Below are 16,806 nucleotides of genomic sequence, written 5' to 3'. Positions count from 1 at the left end.
AGAATTCTGTCGTTTACCAAACGTGGCCAAAGTAATTTTGATTAGGGTGACGCCTGTTAGTCTTTTATTAACAGAGATAAGGGGTTTCATAAAAGGTCAGTTGATAGGTTGTTGTTTTAAACCTACACTACAGCCTGATCAGTTTTTAAACACAAAGTTAAAACTGCGATAATTGGAAAATAGACTAATTAACCTAGAAAGATAACAAAACGAAAAAATACGATTTTTACATGATGTTATATAACTTACGGTAAATATGCAAAACGTTTTTATTTTAAAGATCACGCTGGTTTTATTTTTGCAGGTTAAGTAAGGTTTCTCTGGCGGGGTTATTGCTTGTCCGAGCCTTACAGTTTTTTTTTCAGTGTACGTTTAAAAAAACACGTGGCACATATTAAGTGACCTGTATTTGAAACCCCTTATCTCAGCAAATAAAGGACAAAAAGGCGTCGCCTGAATTCCTTGAAAATCACCCCTACAGAACAGATGATCTTGCATTCGGACAGGTCATTATCCATCAAGTTATGGTGTTTGATGGAAGTAAGGGTTACTGTTAGATTTAGATTAACCCTTTGAGTGCAGTAATTTTTCCCCTGCAAAATTTTTGTGCAACATTTTACCATTCTTTTGTGACTTTTTTCCTTAATTGTTTGGTACGTTTGGCCAAAATGGACATCAGTTTTCATAGCCGTAGGTCTTTTTATCAAAATATGGTAACATCAGACAAAAAAATTAATTGGTTATATTTTATTAAGACGAGAGAAATTGACTTTGGGGCTCAAAGAGTTAAAAGCATTCGGTCATTAAATTAGTCTTCCCTTATGCATGTCATTTGATTTCAACCTTGTTGTATTTTAGTTATTACTTGCAATGACATTTACAAATTTAGTTTTCCAGGTAGGGTTTCTAGACATGCGATCACCGGGAAAAAAGATTCAGTATTTTACGTATGTTGACGTATATGGAGCAAAAATTATGGTATACGTATTGCATGTCTTAGCATATGGAACATTTAATCCGTTGATATACGTAGAGTGCAGCTATGTAGAACAAGGGTATATATGATGCAGATCTTGGCACACAAAGTGAACACAGTATTTTTGAATTTATTAGTATGCGTACATGTATACTAACGTATTTGACACATGTACAGAATCAGTATATGTGTATACATTGTTGTATATCAAGCATTTTGCCCAGCGGGTATAGTAAATGATGCGATGAAGGTCATAAGTACGCTCTCATTTGGACATCATTGATGCAACTTTATCTAAATACCATATGTTTAGGTAATCATTATCAGAAATGCAACAACCGGTACGGAGAGGAGCACGCTGTCACCGCCAGCTACAAATCAAAACCCGTCAACCTGGTGTCACCACAGATATACGCACAACGATATTAACCTTGTGTTTTTCACGAGTTAACAAGCTAAGTTGAAAGGTTAAGTTTATTGACCCACGCTAATCATCTTGTAAATGTGTTATATTGAGGCATAATTAATGGTGGTCACAGAATATACCCCAATTACACTTAAATACACAGAAGCTGATAAGGCTTTGGACAGCTCTCATTTTGGGTCACACAACGAGACGTGTACATCAATGAAATAAGATTTTGAGTTAAAAGACAGATATATTTTTCATCGATTGTGATTACCGAAAATTATAAGAAAACTCCTAAACAACTGCCTCTTGTCAAATTCCATTTTGATGTAGAAATCGATTCAATTTCATGTTAAATTTTAAGGTGAAAGAGAACAGTTCATATTAATAACTCGGCCAGCTGTATCACAACTGGCGGCCTACTTTTCTGAATGAGGTCAAGGGTTTATCACAAATCGCCTAAAGAGAAGGCATTACAGATTGTAGCTCATGGGAAAACGCTGTCCTGCTCTTCAAAAAAATCAAGACAGCAAAGAACACAAATGCAAAGCCTGGCTATACAGCAGCACACTAGTGTCGTCTTAAGTGGTAGAATAGCGCACCCAGGGGCTAAAATGAAAAATTGCAGACAATGAGAAGTAGTCATTACCTGACCTCTGTCTGTCTGTCTGTCTGTCTGTCTGTCTGTCTTCTCTCTCTCTCTCTCTCTCTCTCTCTCTCTCTCCTCATCTCTCTTCTCTCTCTCTCGTCTCTCTTCTCTCTCCTAGAAGAATCTTTAACACATGTCGGCCACAAAACATTGAGATAACAATGAATGCTACGGCGGTTCAAATGTCTTCCTGATAAATTAATTACAATTGAACAAGGTATTGTCATAGCATCGTGCTGCTCTCTTCTTCTCTAGTTGTCGTAGTTTTTTTCAGTTACCTGTTGAAGTAAATAAATACACGTTATGTATGTTGTGCATTTATTCATTATTTATCTCTCTATCTCTATCTCACTCTTCTTCCTATCTATTATCTATAACGTTCTATGTATTTACCCACCTATCTATAATGTAACGCTCTATTTATATATCTATCTGCCTCTCTCTATATATATAGCCTTACAAGTATATTTGAAATTATTTTTTCACTGAATCATGTAACTTGTAGTAATGTTTCGTCGATGCAAGTAATAATACAGATTTTACAGGTACTGTTACGGTACTCTTCATGCGCAAGATATTGAAATCACAAAACTTTCGAACAGCAAACACAATATTATTTTAGTTCATAAACGACTTTTATCAGCAACAGGCCGGTCGTTATTTCGAGTGATTTATAATACTGACCTTCCCTTGAAGCGCTGTCGTCAGAAGAAAGTTCGTACTCTTCGGGAATTTCGTTGATAATAATGGATTTTTGACCTGTAAAGTTATCACAGACGATCGTGCTTTACTTTTCAACATACCTATTTTATACAGAAAAAGGATTGGCAATAGAAAACGATGATGCATAAGCAACATATTAGGGTTAATACTGAATGGCACTTTGGTCAGGGAGATGTCGTTCGTATCGTCTATATAACTGGGAAGTCTCGGACATTGTGCACAATATGATCGCTTCTTCCGTAAAGGAACACAATTATCATTAAAAAGTCACCCTGCTTTCAAAGATGATTCTTCGTTCGAGGGGAAAGAGGAAGAACACGTCGGATCTGAGTTTTCAGAGTCACAAAACTGGTCATACATCTAGAACTTAATCTCATTTATTTTACTTAAGTTAATCCGTTATTTGAATAAAAAGAAAGAGACTTTTATTACTGCATGTGTCAGAGTTTACATTTAACATGATGTTGAAAGAGAATCTAGCCTATCAGAAAATTCTCCATCTTCCTACCTGATTTCCGTTCAGGAAAGTCTACGTTTGTGTCATCGGACCTCTGAAATATGAGAATATTTTTCATTAATTTTATCGTTACATATTTCCCATTGTGATGAAAAATAACACACAATATAAAGAGGGAACTGTTTTTAAGCAAATAAGAACTTTGTCGTACAAAAATGATTTATATCAGACGAACGTGCAATCCGGTGTTGGATATTTACCGATTTGGCACTTTGTCTCTCAGTGTCGATGAGTTCATCGAACAGGTCATACATGTTTTTATTTTCTGCGATGTCAGCGTCTTCGTTCTTCGTTTCTTCTCATTTCATCCTGTGAATCTGAGAAAGAGTGGACAGAAAATGAGTTGCTTGAAATCAAGTCACTGCATCTGCAATAATTATGTTGCAAAATAAAATAAAGGAATAGTCGGGATTATTTGGTTAAAGTCGGCTCTGGTTCCAGTGTTTTCAAAATAATTTTATATGGATTGTTTAAGATGAAGTGGTTCAGTGAACTTTGTGTCAGCCAAAACATCTGTGAAGCTACCCTGAAAAAGGTTCATGACCTTTCAACTTAATGCAGGGGAGTCGAAATCTAGCTTAGAAAATAAGTCCACTGAAAATAGGCCACGTGCACAGACGTATAATCGCGCATGTGGTAATGTAGGCAAAGGCATATTCTGCGATTTCTAAATTACTTGACATTCCTTAAAAGAGGATTTACACACAGGTTAACCTTACGCTTAAAATACTTTTCAATTACTTGTGGCAGTTCTGTATCAGTCTTTACAAAAGCTGAGTATGCTGCAGGGCTTATCTGTCACCAGCTAGTCTAATTGCTCGCTCTAAAACCAATGATAAGATAAGATATCTACCCGATGTCAGTGGATCTACATTTTACCTTGTGACCTTTGTGCTGCATAGTACGCCGAGAATTTCTCCTGGGAACGAGAAATGAAAAAAAAAAAGAATCATGTAAGTGACCGACAGCACTGTTTCAAAATACCAACGCAGAGTTACTTTCACAAATATTTAAAACAAAGAAATATAGTTACAAGAGGTGACAAAGATATACATAATGATCTGGCACTTACTTGTTTAGGATATGGCGTTCTCTTGGACAAAGGATACAGGGTGACGTTGTCTGCATCCGAAATATTAAACGAAAAAATATCAAAATGAAGACAAGATCAGCAATATTCTTCAAATAGCACAAACATTATCTCGTCTGCTGTTCAAGCAATGAACTGTCGATTAGCGATAATTCCCCAGATTGTCTCTGTGAAATTCTCTGTGATTACAGAATGGCGTCAAAGGCAACAGGTGTAAAGTGTGTTTCTGGAATCATGTGTTGAACGTCAGTATCATACAACAATGATTCTTAGTAAATGTCGGTTTGTCATGTTGACTTTGTAATGTCATGTTGAATATCTGCATGGTACTGATATATGCCAGGTTGCTGTTCACTCTGATGAGGCTTGACCCCGAATCGATAATAGTTAGCGGCTTGCCAAATGTAGATATTATCCTTAAATAGTTACAATGCACGTCGATTAACCTTCTGGTAATTTTGGTCACCTAATGGCCCGGTAGTAACAAATACACAGCTAATTTTCCACACTGCCAAGTAGTGAAGAGTTTTCCATTTCTCGTTTGTTTTTTTTTGTTTTTGTTTTTGTTTTTTGTATTTTAGACTGATTTAATTTGTTGATTATTTTTCAATCGATCCGTCGAGGCAAAAGGCTTCATCCCACACATGATACGTGTTTCGTGTTACTAAAATTCTGCTACAAAGCGTAAAACGTTCAAAGTTCTACCTTACCATACGATGTAACGTCATTCGTTGTGTCTGCAATCGGCCTGCGAATGACGAATAAAAACACATTTGAAAGGTTTTTCAAGAGTTTTAACATAACAATAATAAGATCACAAGGAACGCTTAGTTAAAAGCAAATCAAGGTTTGATGAGCTCAGAATAGCCGGAATTTGAAGTCACTTTTAAAATTGGTTACTAGTATTTGACTAAACGCCAAGCGTGTTTGTTTTTTGTTTTTTGTTGCTGTTTATTGTCTTTCTCAGGAATATATCTATTTGATCCAATTATTTGGCGAGTTTCGATGTGCACCTTAATTTAAGTTGTCGAAAAAGAGGAACTGAAAATCAATTGGCTATGAACAGTCGCACAATACGCACATGATGTATGCAAATGCAAATTAACATATTTCTCTCATAACCGTTAGAGGTTTTTTTTCTGAATTGTGTTCCATTCATATGTCACCAAACACAAACACAAACACAAAGCAATAAATTTACTTTAACAACAGATCCTGATAATAACCATCCCTGACAAACACTGTTCGTATGTTTAGCAGTTAAGTAGAAACGCCAACCTCGGGGACAGACATTCGGACTCTCAAACTTTTACAATTCTCTTCTGATATACCACATGTTGGGGTTCATTTTAAAGCTCTTGGTGAAAGAAAACTTTTTACCGGCTTAGTTTTTCGAATTTCGAAAATATTTATTTTTCTCCATAGAGTTAACATAGGGATGGCGGCCATTTTGAATTTCTAATATCGGTAAATTTTGGGTAATTTGTTTCTCTAGTACCAAAATTTGCACGGTGACCCCCTATTTTTATTCTTGATTTTGAAAGAGAATGATTGAAAGATTCCTTGAGGAAAGTTAGAGCAAAAGTTTAAGTCTTTCACTTTCGAGGTGCATACTACCTTAAGTGCCCTGGATGTAAAATATCAATGCTGGATTCTTACAAAATTTCTGGCCAAAGTCTCATCTGTGGTCGCGTGTACCATACCTTATTGGCCGGAGGAAATTTGTATCTGCAGTGTTCACTTACTTTGAATCTGTCACTTCTGTCAAAGAGAGATACATAATAAAGAAGACGGTTAAAAAATGAAAGGAAGAATGCAAACTAAGCAATTGATAGAGACTTAGTACACATTTAAACATAGATCGATTCAAAGTTACTAGTAATTATAAATTTAGTTGCTTTTTTAAGTTTTGACACATTCAATCTGGTAATAATGAACTTCTTGGTGGAAAGATCACCAGCCAAAAGAATGATTTTGACCATATTGCTAGTCTGGTTTGTGTTTGTTTTCTTTGTGCGTCATTGGAGACAAAATACCATACAGAGACAATGTGTCATTCGCACCTACCTGCAGACTCCTTGCTAGACTTCTTTCGATTCCGGATAAACAGATAGAGTATGGCGACACAAACGATAAGAAGTATTACGACAATGACTAAGATGACCAGCAGTAACCACCAGAGAAATGATTCTTCGAAAGAAAGAGAGAGAAAAAATCATGTAAAACAATGTAAAAAAAATAAGAGAATGCGACAACATCTGTAAGAATATCTCGATATATATCAAAATGGCAAAACAGATCAGCTGCCTCTCTTACGTATTTTTTTTCGACTCTCATGCAGTGTGATATTCAAGCAATAAATTACACTAAACGACGGCATACCACAATATTTTGACCGGTTCAAAATATATGTGCGCGAGGCATAGCGAGTGGATATACGAAATGAATTGGTCTAAACTGAGTGGCATACCCGTTGCCGAATTGGTTTATCTTTATTAAGCTTATACCAAAATATTAAATTGAAATTTTGGTGTGAAACGCCAGAAAGTTCTTGTCTGTTGTAATCGTGCGATATTCCAAACAGAGAATGGTTATGTTCACATTTCGACCAGCAGTCAGATCGCAGAATTGGCGCCATCAATATACAGGTATGATACTAGAAAGGTTAGATATAGATGGGATTAGTTAATCTAGCAAACCTAAAAGAGTGCTGTTCAAGTGGTTGTCTGTTAGTGTTTGAAGCAGTGCCCTTTTGAAGTGTGACCCTGTGACCTGCGAGATCGCATAAGTGTTTACCCGAAAACGCGATCCAATGATTAGTACTCAGCCGTTGACGACACTCAGAGAGCTTAAGGTAGTATGCACCTCGAAAGTGAAAGATTTAAACTTTTGCTCTAACTTTCCTCAAGGGATCTTTCAATTATTCTCTTTCAAATCAAGAATAAAAATCGGGGGTCACCGTGCAAATTTCTGTACTAGAGAAACAAATTACCAAAGATTTACCGATATTGGAAATCCATATGGCCGCCATCCCTGTGTTAACTCTATGGAGAAAAATAAAAATGTTCGAATTTCGAAAAACCTTTCCGGTGAAAAGTTTTCTATCACCAAGAGCTTTAAAATGAACCCCACATGTGGTATATCAGAAGAGAATTGTAAAAGTTTGAGAGTCCGAATTTCAGTCCCCGAGGTGCGTTCTACCTTAATCGCAAAGTGCCTACACGAAATACCATCTGCTACTAATGATAAGCTACAAAACACATCAATAAAATTTTGACATATCAAATAGGCCTAAGCACTAAAAGGTTGCAGTGATATCTCAGGCTGGCATGCGTCAGCATCAAATTTTCAACACTTTGATAATGATCACAAATTCTGCCGAGTTGCTGCAGAACGAGAACCCTACCGCAATAGTGTTTTCGAATGAAAAACACGATGCCTACAGATAACCATCGGCTAAGATCCGGTGATGTTTACTATACCATTATGGCTAAGATCGTAAGATCTTAAATAATCAAAGCTGCTCGGAAAATATTTAAAAAAATGAAGCGTCTTCGTATTTTTCTTGCGTTTTTCTTTGCTTTCACGTGAACATATCTCTGCCATACAGCAAAAATTTATATTTTTGACATCAACCCTCTATGCACACTAAGTCTGGAAATGATATCTCTCTTCCACGTGTCAGAGGTTCTGCTTTGATAACACTTTGACCGGTCGACCGGTAATGTCAACTCAATTATTCTACGAATATGACCTCAGTTAACCTAATGTTTGAATAGTGTAGATAAAAGTTACAATCTGTGTCCATAAAACGTCGCAACGATACATATGTAGTTCTCCCTGGTTAGGAGTGGAAGGCCTGGGGTCAAGCTGCAAGCGTATATTCATAGATTACAAGCTTGTTGTTCAAATGTAGAGTTGCATATTTACACTGCGAAGTCCTTTGGACTCCAAATTATACAAGGTTATCAAAGTTCACGTACCGCTCAGTTCCTTTCGGAGAATCTCGCCCGTGTGACTGTCCTCTCCGATCTCATTGGTTGCTGTGCAGTTATATTCACCAAAGTCTGAATCCTGTATATCTGTGATATGAAGAGTACTCGTTGAAATCGTTCCCTCTGGTTCCGGAGTTATAATTTCGCGGTTCGGTTCATCGCCTGTGATTGGCTGGTCTTTATTATCGCGCCACAAAATCGTAGCGACTGGATACGCGTCCGCTCTACAGACCAGAGTGACGTTGTCGCCTGCTTCCACTTCTAGGGTCTGGATATCGTCTGTCAGGATGGTCGGCCGTACTGAAAAAAGAGAAAGCCTGATTCGTTCAATAAATATTAAGATCATATAAAATATTTACAAGGCCAAAATTATTTAATCTTATCCATTTCCGTTATAGACGTATTCACATCCACCAAACAATGTAAATACATTTTACCTCCAGTCTACAAGAATCGTTTCACAGGGTGACGTATGCCTGAGAGAGGGTAATTGAATGACACTATCATTTGAAAGCTTGTAAGCGCCATGAATAGGTGATGACGCAAAAGATACGCCGTAGTCAATTCCAGAAACTAAAGTAAACTGAAGTAAAAAAAAACATACAATGAACGACAAGTTCTGTCATTCCTTCATCCCGCCCCTCGGTACCGTCATGGAACACATTAGCTGCAGTACAGGTGTAGATTCCGGCATGCGAAAGGTCACACTTAGGTATGTTGTACGTCTGTCCACTGGACACGTGGTCGCCATCTTTTGTCCAAGTGAAGCTGTTAGGATAAGGGTTGGCCTCGTAGACTACACACACCAAATCCACACTGTCACCACCGATGCAGTACGCATGTCCGTCGTCGACAACTGGTCGGTCTGCAGAAGACGAAGAGAGTCACAGATGATGTGAAACGCCCATCGCTTTCGAATAAAACGACGGAATTGGGAAACCGATGGCATATGTTTGTCAGATAGGACTAAGACATTTTGTACGTTCATCTGTCCATTATTGAAACATGACCTAATTATTGTTATTCGTTATTATTTATGTTTCCACTGACAGCTATCGGCATTTTTATCTAACATACGTGTGTCATATCAATTATTCGCAAGCCCCGATGTATATCGCTGTGTTGCCAACACGTCAATGCGGTTAATCTTTAGCATTTTGCCCTAGTTTCCTCCGTACATACCTGCTGCACGTATGTTATATTTTAATCAGTGGCCAGGTTGGGTAAAAATTTTTGCTGAGTCATGTGTCGTCAAAGGTTGACTATAAGCCTAATTTGAGATGATGTTCTACAGATATACACATAATTTAGTCTGCGATAGATCTGCCCGACGACTTTTATATGCTTATTCGTAATTATTCGATAAAACCTAGATGGAACAGACTAACTATAAATAATGGCTATTTCACAACGCGATTAATGCTAGTTTAGATATAATAGCGAAACAGAAATTTCGAGTACATCTCTTACTAACCAATATAACCGCACAGCAGAACAAATTTAGCTAAATTAATGAAATAAAGAAAACATTTTATATGTTTGCCTTACACTGTACATCCAAGTCTATGGTGTCGACGCCATGACCTGTGTCACCGGTATAGAGCGTGTTGTTCGACTCGCACGTGTAGACGTCTGCGTGGTGTCTCTGCGCACTCTCGATGGTCAGGTAAACATCGACAACAGTCACGTTGTCTGCCGTGTACTTCCACGCCGTGGTCGCCGTGGGGTTGGCATCCACCGTGCAGTTGGCTTCGTACCTGTCATTTTCTATCACCCGTGCATCGCTGATGTCCATTATTGTCACATACGGGCTATCTGAAACATTAGAACTTCAAGGATGCTAGTTCAACGGCCTGGAGTAACCGAAGAAATTTGAATTGTCTTTATTTGGTAGGCATATATTGCATACAGAGCCATTCCCATGGATGAGACAGTTTTATATATAGTTTAGTTGGAATGTAATTTATAAGCGATGGATTTTTTGTTTTTTTCAGCCCTTGATGTCTGGTACACATAAAGTTTGTGGTCAGAGCAAAATAGAATAGTTTTTTTTCTCTCTAGTAAAATATTCTTTTGGTCAGAACTAAAACTTTGAGATAAGAAAAGTTGATACATACGTGATCACATTTTCGTGTACGTTGTAAGGGACATTAAGAACTGGTGTTTCTCATGAAGCGATGCATCTAATGAATATAAACGCAAATGTTATTTCCGGACAAAAATCCCGGTATTTTTAAATATTTCCACAGGGCCCACTTACATTGCACATCGACGTAAGTTGAAGCCTGGCTTATTCCTTGCTCTCCATTGTAAAACGTGTTCGACAAGACACAAACGTACTGCCCGCCGTCTGATCGAGAGATTCCATTTATTTGTAACGTGAGTTCGCCATGGTTGAACCGAGAACCCCTCGGGTCGAGCCAGTACATTTCGGTGACATCGACAGGATTCCCTTTTTCATCTATGTCGCAGCGTGCCGCGTAGAAGTCTCCTTCCATGGCAACTGTGCCTGTCGTGTTGGTTATATTCACCACGTATGGGTCTGAAAGTTGGATATAGACAGCAGTGAGATGATGTTTCTCGGTCAGCTGATGAAACCGACAAAGCAATCAATCTGGGTGATGAAAAATACCTTCATGCGCTGATAGCGTCAACAATCGAAAGCAATACTATAGATTAGACCAAGAAGTGAATAAAATGTTTCTCGTCCGCAAAAATGATGCGGTCATGCGAATTATTTTTTTTCTTTATTTATTTATTTATTTATTTATTTATTTATTTATTTATTTATTTATTAAAATAAAACGTGGAAAATCCATCTACTTGGGAAAACTTCAAATATAGCCGCCATAAAGTAAAAAAGGTGCCAGTGAAAAAAAAAATCCTGTGGAACATTTCAGAACATTTATTGAACATATCAACTGATCCATAACATGAATTCGCGTGTATTGTAGATCATATGTTGTTTTCGGGGCTCTTTTTACTTTATTTGTTCCATGATTTTTCTTTTTTCATAACTTAGAAAAGTAATCATTAGACATGACGCTCGCTATGACAGAAAACAGGAAGTTTTTTGGCCTGAGATATCTGAAGCTCTTTTTCTCCGTACTCAACTTTGCTTACATCTTATATGAACATTTATAACAGCTTTTCTTGAAGCAGGACAAATCAAATGTTGATAATCAGCAAGAGGGACTCTAAGACTTAGTCCTAAATGTCATACACGTTTCATTATTTTCTCAGCATGCCAATCGATGCAGTATAATTCTGTCTCCATAGGTTTATATCGGGTTTGCCACGGCAACTGACAATTGGACAATTATGCATGGGGAGCGGACACTGAGTTACATACTCTGACAATAATAGAAAGGCATATTTATTGGAACTCCAAAAACATGGCCAGTTGCGTGTTTTCGGTTGCGCATTATCAAAATATTTCTGATAAGGTATCGCAATATTCTGTTTGCGAACCTCTTTCGCGCTGTAAGACACGGATCACCCTCATCCCAGGATGATGACTTCATACTCACACTGAACATCAAGAAACAAAGATGCTTTGCCGATTCCAGAACTACCGTCGTGGAGTGTGTTTGACATGATGCACTGATACTGGCCAGCATCAGCTCGGTCAAGGACGTCGATTTCCAGAATAGCACTACCGTTGAATATCGTGTTGTTTTCCGGATTTATCCAGTAGACTTCGTCGATGTCAGGGGGATTTCCGTTCTGAGTAATTTCACAGAGCCCAGCGAAGTAGTCTCCCTCGATTCCGGCAGTTCCTGTCACATTCGATATGGCCAAGCTCGGTGCAACTGTGTAAGGAATGACAAGACAAACAACTTAAATATAGAGTGGGGTTAAAATCAATCTCGTGTGCATTGATACATAGATACATATGAACATAGTCACCTTATGTCCATCTGTACATCCATCAAGCCAGCCAGCCAGCTACGCATGCATACCTACATACATAGATACTTACATACTTACATAGATACATAGATACATACATACATACATACATACATACATACATACATACATACACTACATCTACTGATTTGACATATCCATGCTGACTATATACATATAGTAGCTCACAACTCACATTGGACATTCATAGTGATGCTATCTTCGCATGTCAGTTCTGTCCATTTTTTTACGGGTAGAGTAAAGTGTTCCAAACGACAATAAAACGTCGCACCATTATCCCCATCATAGAGTGTCGTGGTCCAGACATTCTGCATACCAGTCATACGAGAGACCTCTCTGCCATCTGTGTACCAGACCAAGTCCCCGGGAGCCTCCTCGTCTAATTCCATTGTACAGATAAAGGTGACGTCATCACCAGTGATCACAGTCGTGTTCGTTTGATTGATAGCACACAAGGTTGAGTTTTCTGTGTATTGGAAAGTTATTTGTGTCAAGAACAGAGAAACAAAGGAAGGAAGAAGGTGTGAAACTATTTAATGCCCTTCCTGAAGCTGTGGTATAGCTTAACTGAACGCTTAGGATTAACTTTTGTAGCAACTCTGAAGGACTGTGTTATGTGTAGCACAGGTGTTATTTGAATGGCCACACGCCTGCTTGATACAACCAAGTCTATCTTATCATGATAATTTCCGAAAACCATGCCTGTATCGATGTTAGTTCACCAACTTCCAATTGGATTACAGCAGCCTCAATGAGTATAAATGTTTAAAAAAAAGGTATTCTGGCAATTTCTAACTTAAGGTTGAATCGTCTGAGAGAGGCGAACAATGCATCATCTGTACATGTTGATGGAATTGAAATTTCCAGTAGATATTGAGGAAAAACCCTTGGGGGTAACAAAGATTGAATGGACTTTTAGTTGGAGAATCAGTCTGTTGTTAAGATTACGCACATGAATTCGAATTCCAATGAGCATCATTTTATATCATGGTTGAATACAGGGTAATTTCGAAAACTCTTGTGGGAATGAAAGAGAACAGAAACAAGTCTGGAAAAAAATCCTTTTAAAAAAGAGAGCTTTACGCATTGTGTTCAAATTACCGAACGGCTATCCTTCTCTTGAGTATTTTCTCTATAAAACGTTCTATCCATTAGACAAAGAATTGTTTATTTCATGGCGGTGATAACTTTGAAGTGAATGGCTGGTAATGCACCACACATGTTTATCTGTGTAAGTTCTTTTTATTTCAGAGTGAAGTTATCATCCTAATTGAAGCGTTCTCTTTTGCGACAAGATTGCTAAGTTTAAAAGTCAGTTTTGAATACTAGTCAGCGGAGTTTTCATCTCCGTGCTAGAGAACTATGGAATTATCTACAAACTCATTAATATTGAACAGTTTAAGTTGAAACTCAAAGAGCACTTTTAATTTGTGAATAATTTAACTTTGCATATATTTTCTCCCATCATTAACATTGTTGTATGTGTTAGGCCCCTATGAAGAACTCGGACGCTCATTAAAATGTAAATAATGAATAAATAAATAAATAGTCAAATCTCGTATGTTTTCTCTTGACCAGATATTCGCTGTGAGCCTTGTGTAATTAAATGATGCCAAATCTAATAGCAAACGTGCCGTTCAATGGCAATATGCTAGAGGTCATACGGCCTGACGGTACAGCACGTGAAAATCACTAGGACCAATTGTCCAAGACTAAATTGCCCCCCCTCTCTCTCTCTCTCTCTCTCTCTCTCTCTCTCTCTCTCTCTCTCTCTCTCTCTCTCTCTCTCTCTCTCTCTCTCTCTCTCTCTCTCACCTATAACATACAGACTTGCGACAGCTTCTCTTTCGCGGTTGTCCAAATCTGTACAAATATATTCCTCTTCGTCCTCAATCGTTGCATTATGTACTATGAGGTTGTACATGTCACCATCGCCGACGACTTCATAATCTCCGGGCGACTCTCTTCTTTGATTGCCAAGGAATATCATTTGGGATCCACAGTACCATGCTTTCAATTCGGGCGCACCGTTATATGTACAGTTTAATTGTGTCGAGTCTCCGTGTAGAACAAGCGTGTCCGTGGGCTTCACCAGGAATGCCGTGACATCAATGAGATCTGGATCGATTTAAACACTATAAGGATGTACCTACATACTTTGAGATGTCATTGGAAGAGGTCAGAGGTCAAAATCCTACGACCACGGCATCAACTCTAGAAATCGAGGTGTTACTATTTTGACCGCACCCCCCCCCCCCCCGTCACAGAGCTCTGACACATTGAATAAAACACGCACATGTACATGGCAGTAACACCGCTGATCTTTCAATAGGGCTGTACGAAACAATACTCGAACTCTACGCAGTTGGCAATGTGCTTCTATCGTTCAGAGTTTTGACCCACATGCCGTTCGACGAAGAGAAGCCCAAACTAGTTCTGACAACATTACTCAACACGAATGAAGTATCTCGTTGTAGTGAGCATAAATCTCCGTAGTTTCTCATGGAATTGTTTCGATAAGTAGGGACGCTCGTACACGAATTATTTCAACTGAACATTCTTAGGAATGTATATGTGTGAAAAAGTTAAACTGCATCATGATGCAACGACATATAACTGCAAGCTGTAATAGATGTATACACGTCAGCATTACGCCTAGGCAAGGTCACCTTAAAATGTTTCGATCTCTCTCCTGCCACGATAGAATAGCGAGAACATGGTTCACATTTCCCACAAGTATAACAAAAACCAATATTTACTCACTCGCAATACTAAATACTGCAATGCAAAAGCCAATCTGTTGTGTTTTACTGCTGCCGTCATTTTGAGGTGTCCTCTCCTACACCGATGTTATCGTGGTCATATTTATATGCACATCTCCCGTCACAAAACCGATAATAACACGATAACACACAGCTACCAGCTAGCCATAGGTTTCTGAGCTTAGAGCTAAACCATTGATATCAGGGGGCGCTGTTTATCTTTCCTCACGGGAAAAATTCTTCCTCCAAGCTAGTTCTGTTTTCAGGGCAATGGTAGTCAGTACGATGCCAATCCGCCATCGATATGAACACGAATTAACAACATTAATTTCCACGAATAAAAGAAATAATATTACCTCAAAGACCGAAGAATTAATTGAAAAAACTGTCGTCGAAGGGTGGGGCGTTCTTGACAAAAACATGTTTCAGAGTGTAGTATTTCAGCCAAACATTGATCTTTTGTCTAGGCTTAAAATATCATTAAGTTTACCAAGGTAGTAGAGTCTTGGTAGGAGTTCCTGTTACGCCGCGTTGAAAAACCAGTTACAGCAGGAGTTTAGACATTGAAAATTCAGTTTAACGGCTCAACATTTTACGTCAAAAATGAAAGTCTGCCTTTTAACAACCTTGAAAAGTTTGGCGAACAAGTATCGCTACGTATAGGACACACGAAACAACCTACTGTACTTGTCGATCAGAGCTCGGATGACTGGCTGAAGTAAACGATTGCGGTTACTCTGCTTAGACTATAGTGCGCGGAGGATCTTTGGATTTCTGTTTCGTCGTCGGAGCGAGTAAGTTCGTGAACTCCATCGAAATAACGAGTGTGTCACGCTACACCTAGGCAACCTTCAGGCCTTGTCAGTAAATATTGCAATTGAATGTAAGTTAAAGTGAGGTCGAGCATTTTTTCCATGATTCATGAAGATCTTGAACTTAAAGCAATGATCAATTGTTCACTTTCATCAGATTTTTACACCAGCAACTATACTGTCGGTGCTGCTACAAAATATAGTTTTCGCTTTTTCTCTTGCCGTACTTCTAAATTGGAGTAATACTCGATTTGACTACCAAAGTTTCACGCAAATTAGCTATCCATTTCCATTAATTCAAACGCTTCGAGAGTACTATTTATGAACATGACACTTATTCGGAAGTAAATGTCCGTAGGGCAAAATTGAAGTGGACGATCACAAGTAATGATCTAAATTTATAATGTACGGCGTCTTCACTATTGTTTGGGCGATGCTAACCTCAGGAGGGCGCCCTCCTCGTTGGATACCGTCGCTTGCTCCCAGGGCTGCAGGGTCGTCCCTCCGGATGGGGTTCTACTTCGAACACGTTGGTACATTGGCACACAGTCGTCCTCGGTCACTGATTGGCATGAGATTTTTATTTGTTTCGGAAGATATCTGCTAAACTATCTTTGGTATTTCAAAGGTAGATGATCGTCATAGCAATTGCCCTTGTGAACAAAAATGTTGTGATATGAAAGGTCAAATCACCTGTCTAACTGGACGTGTGTGGGAGTCAAAGGCTTGTGCAAAGCCGTTTCCTGCAGGTGTTTTGTACGTGCGAGCGGGAAAGACACACGACGCCAGTTGAATTCCAGCAATCAAGACTTTGAAACATATTGACGCCGTAAAAGACTGAACTCGGTTCCTGTAAAACAAACAGTTTAATCAACCCCTCCCTGCAAAGAATAATCATCTCCGTGACACAAAGTTCACAGAAGATTACGACACGCCCTCT

At 38.6% G+C, this 16,806-nt stretch overlaps 1 protein-coding gene and 1 long non-coding RNA gene across 2 annotated transcripts in view; both read right to left on the bottom strand.

Annotated features, from left to right (window-relative positions):
* Nucleotides 1-2,159: 2,159 nt before the first annotated feature.
* Nucleotides 2,160-4,492, bottom strand: LOC139125640 (uncharacterized). Its single transcript, XR_011550311.1, has 6 exons — nt 4,347-4,492; nt 4,154-4,193; nt 3,475-3,591; nt 3,266-3,308; nt 2,719-2,793; nt 2,160-2,312 (listed from the first exon to the last, which is right to left on the bottom strand). It is a non-coding gene; the product is annotated as an uncharacterized lncRNA (long non-coding RNA).
* A 565-nt stretch (nt 4,493-5,057) lies between these two features.
* The window catches only part of LOC139128495 (cell adhesion molecule Dscam1-like), a 32,677-nt gene continuing 20,928 nt past the window's right edge, over nt 5,058-16,806 (bottom strand). Inside the window, exons 6-10 of the mRNA XM_070694267.1 lie at nt 8,964-9,224; nt 8,348-8,659; nt 6,432-6,554; nt 6,110-6,125; nt 5,058-5,112 (exon numbers count right to left, since the gene is read on the bottom strand). Coding sequence (XP_070550368.1) covers nt 5,058-5,112; nt 6,110-6,125; nt 6,432-6,554; nt 8,348-8,659; nt 8,964-9,224 — 767 coding nt within the window. The remainder of the gene's footprint in view (nt 5,113-6,109; nt 6,126-6,431; nt 6,555-8,347; nt 8,660-8,963; nt 9,225-16,806) is intronic.

The sequence above is a fragment of the Ptychodera flava genome, chromosome 3 (assembly GCF_041260155.1).
Source record: "Ptychodera flava strain L36383 chromosome 3, AS_Pfla_20210202, whole genome shotgun sequence".
Classification (NCBI taxonomy): domain Eukaryota; kingdom Metazoa; phylum Hemichordata; class Enteropneusta; family Ptychoderidae; genus Ptychodera; species Ptychodera flava.
Note: the sequence above shows the minus strand (reverse complement) of the source record. Positions and strands in the feature narration are given on the sequence as shown.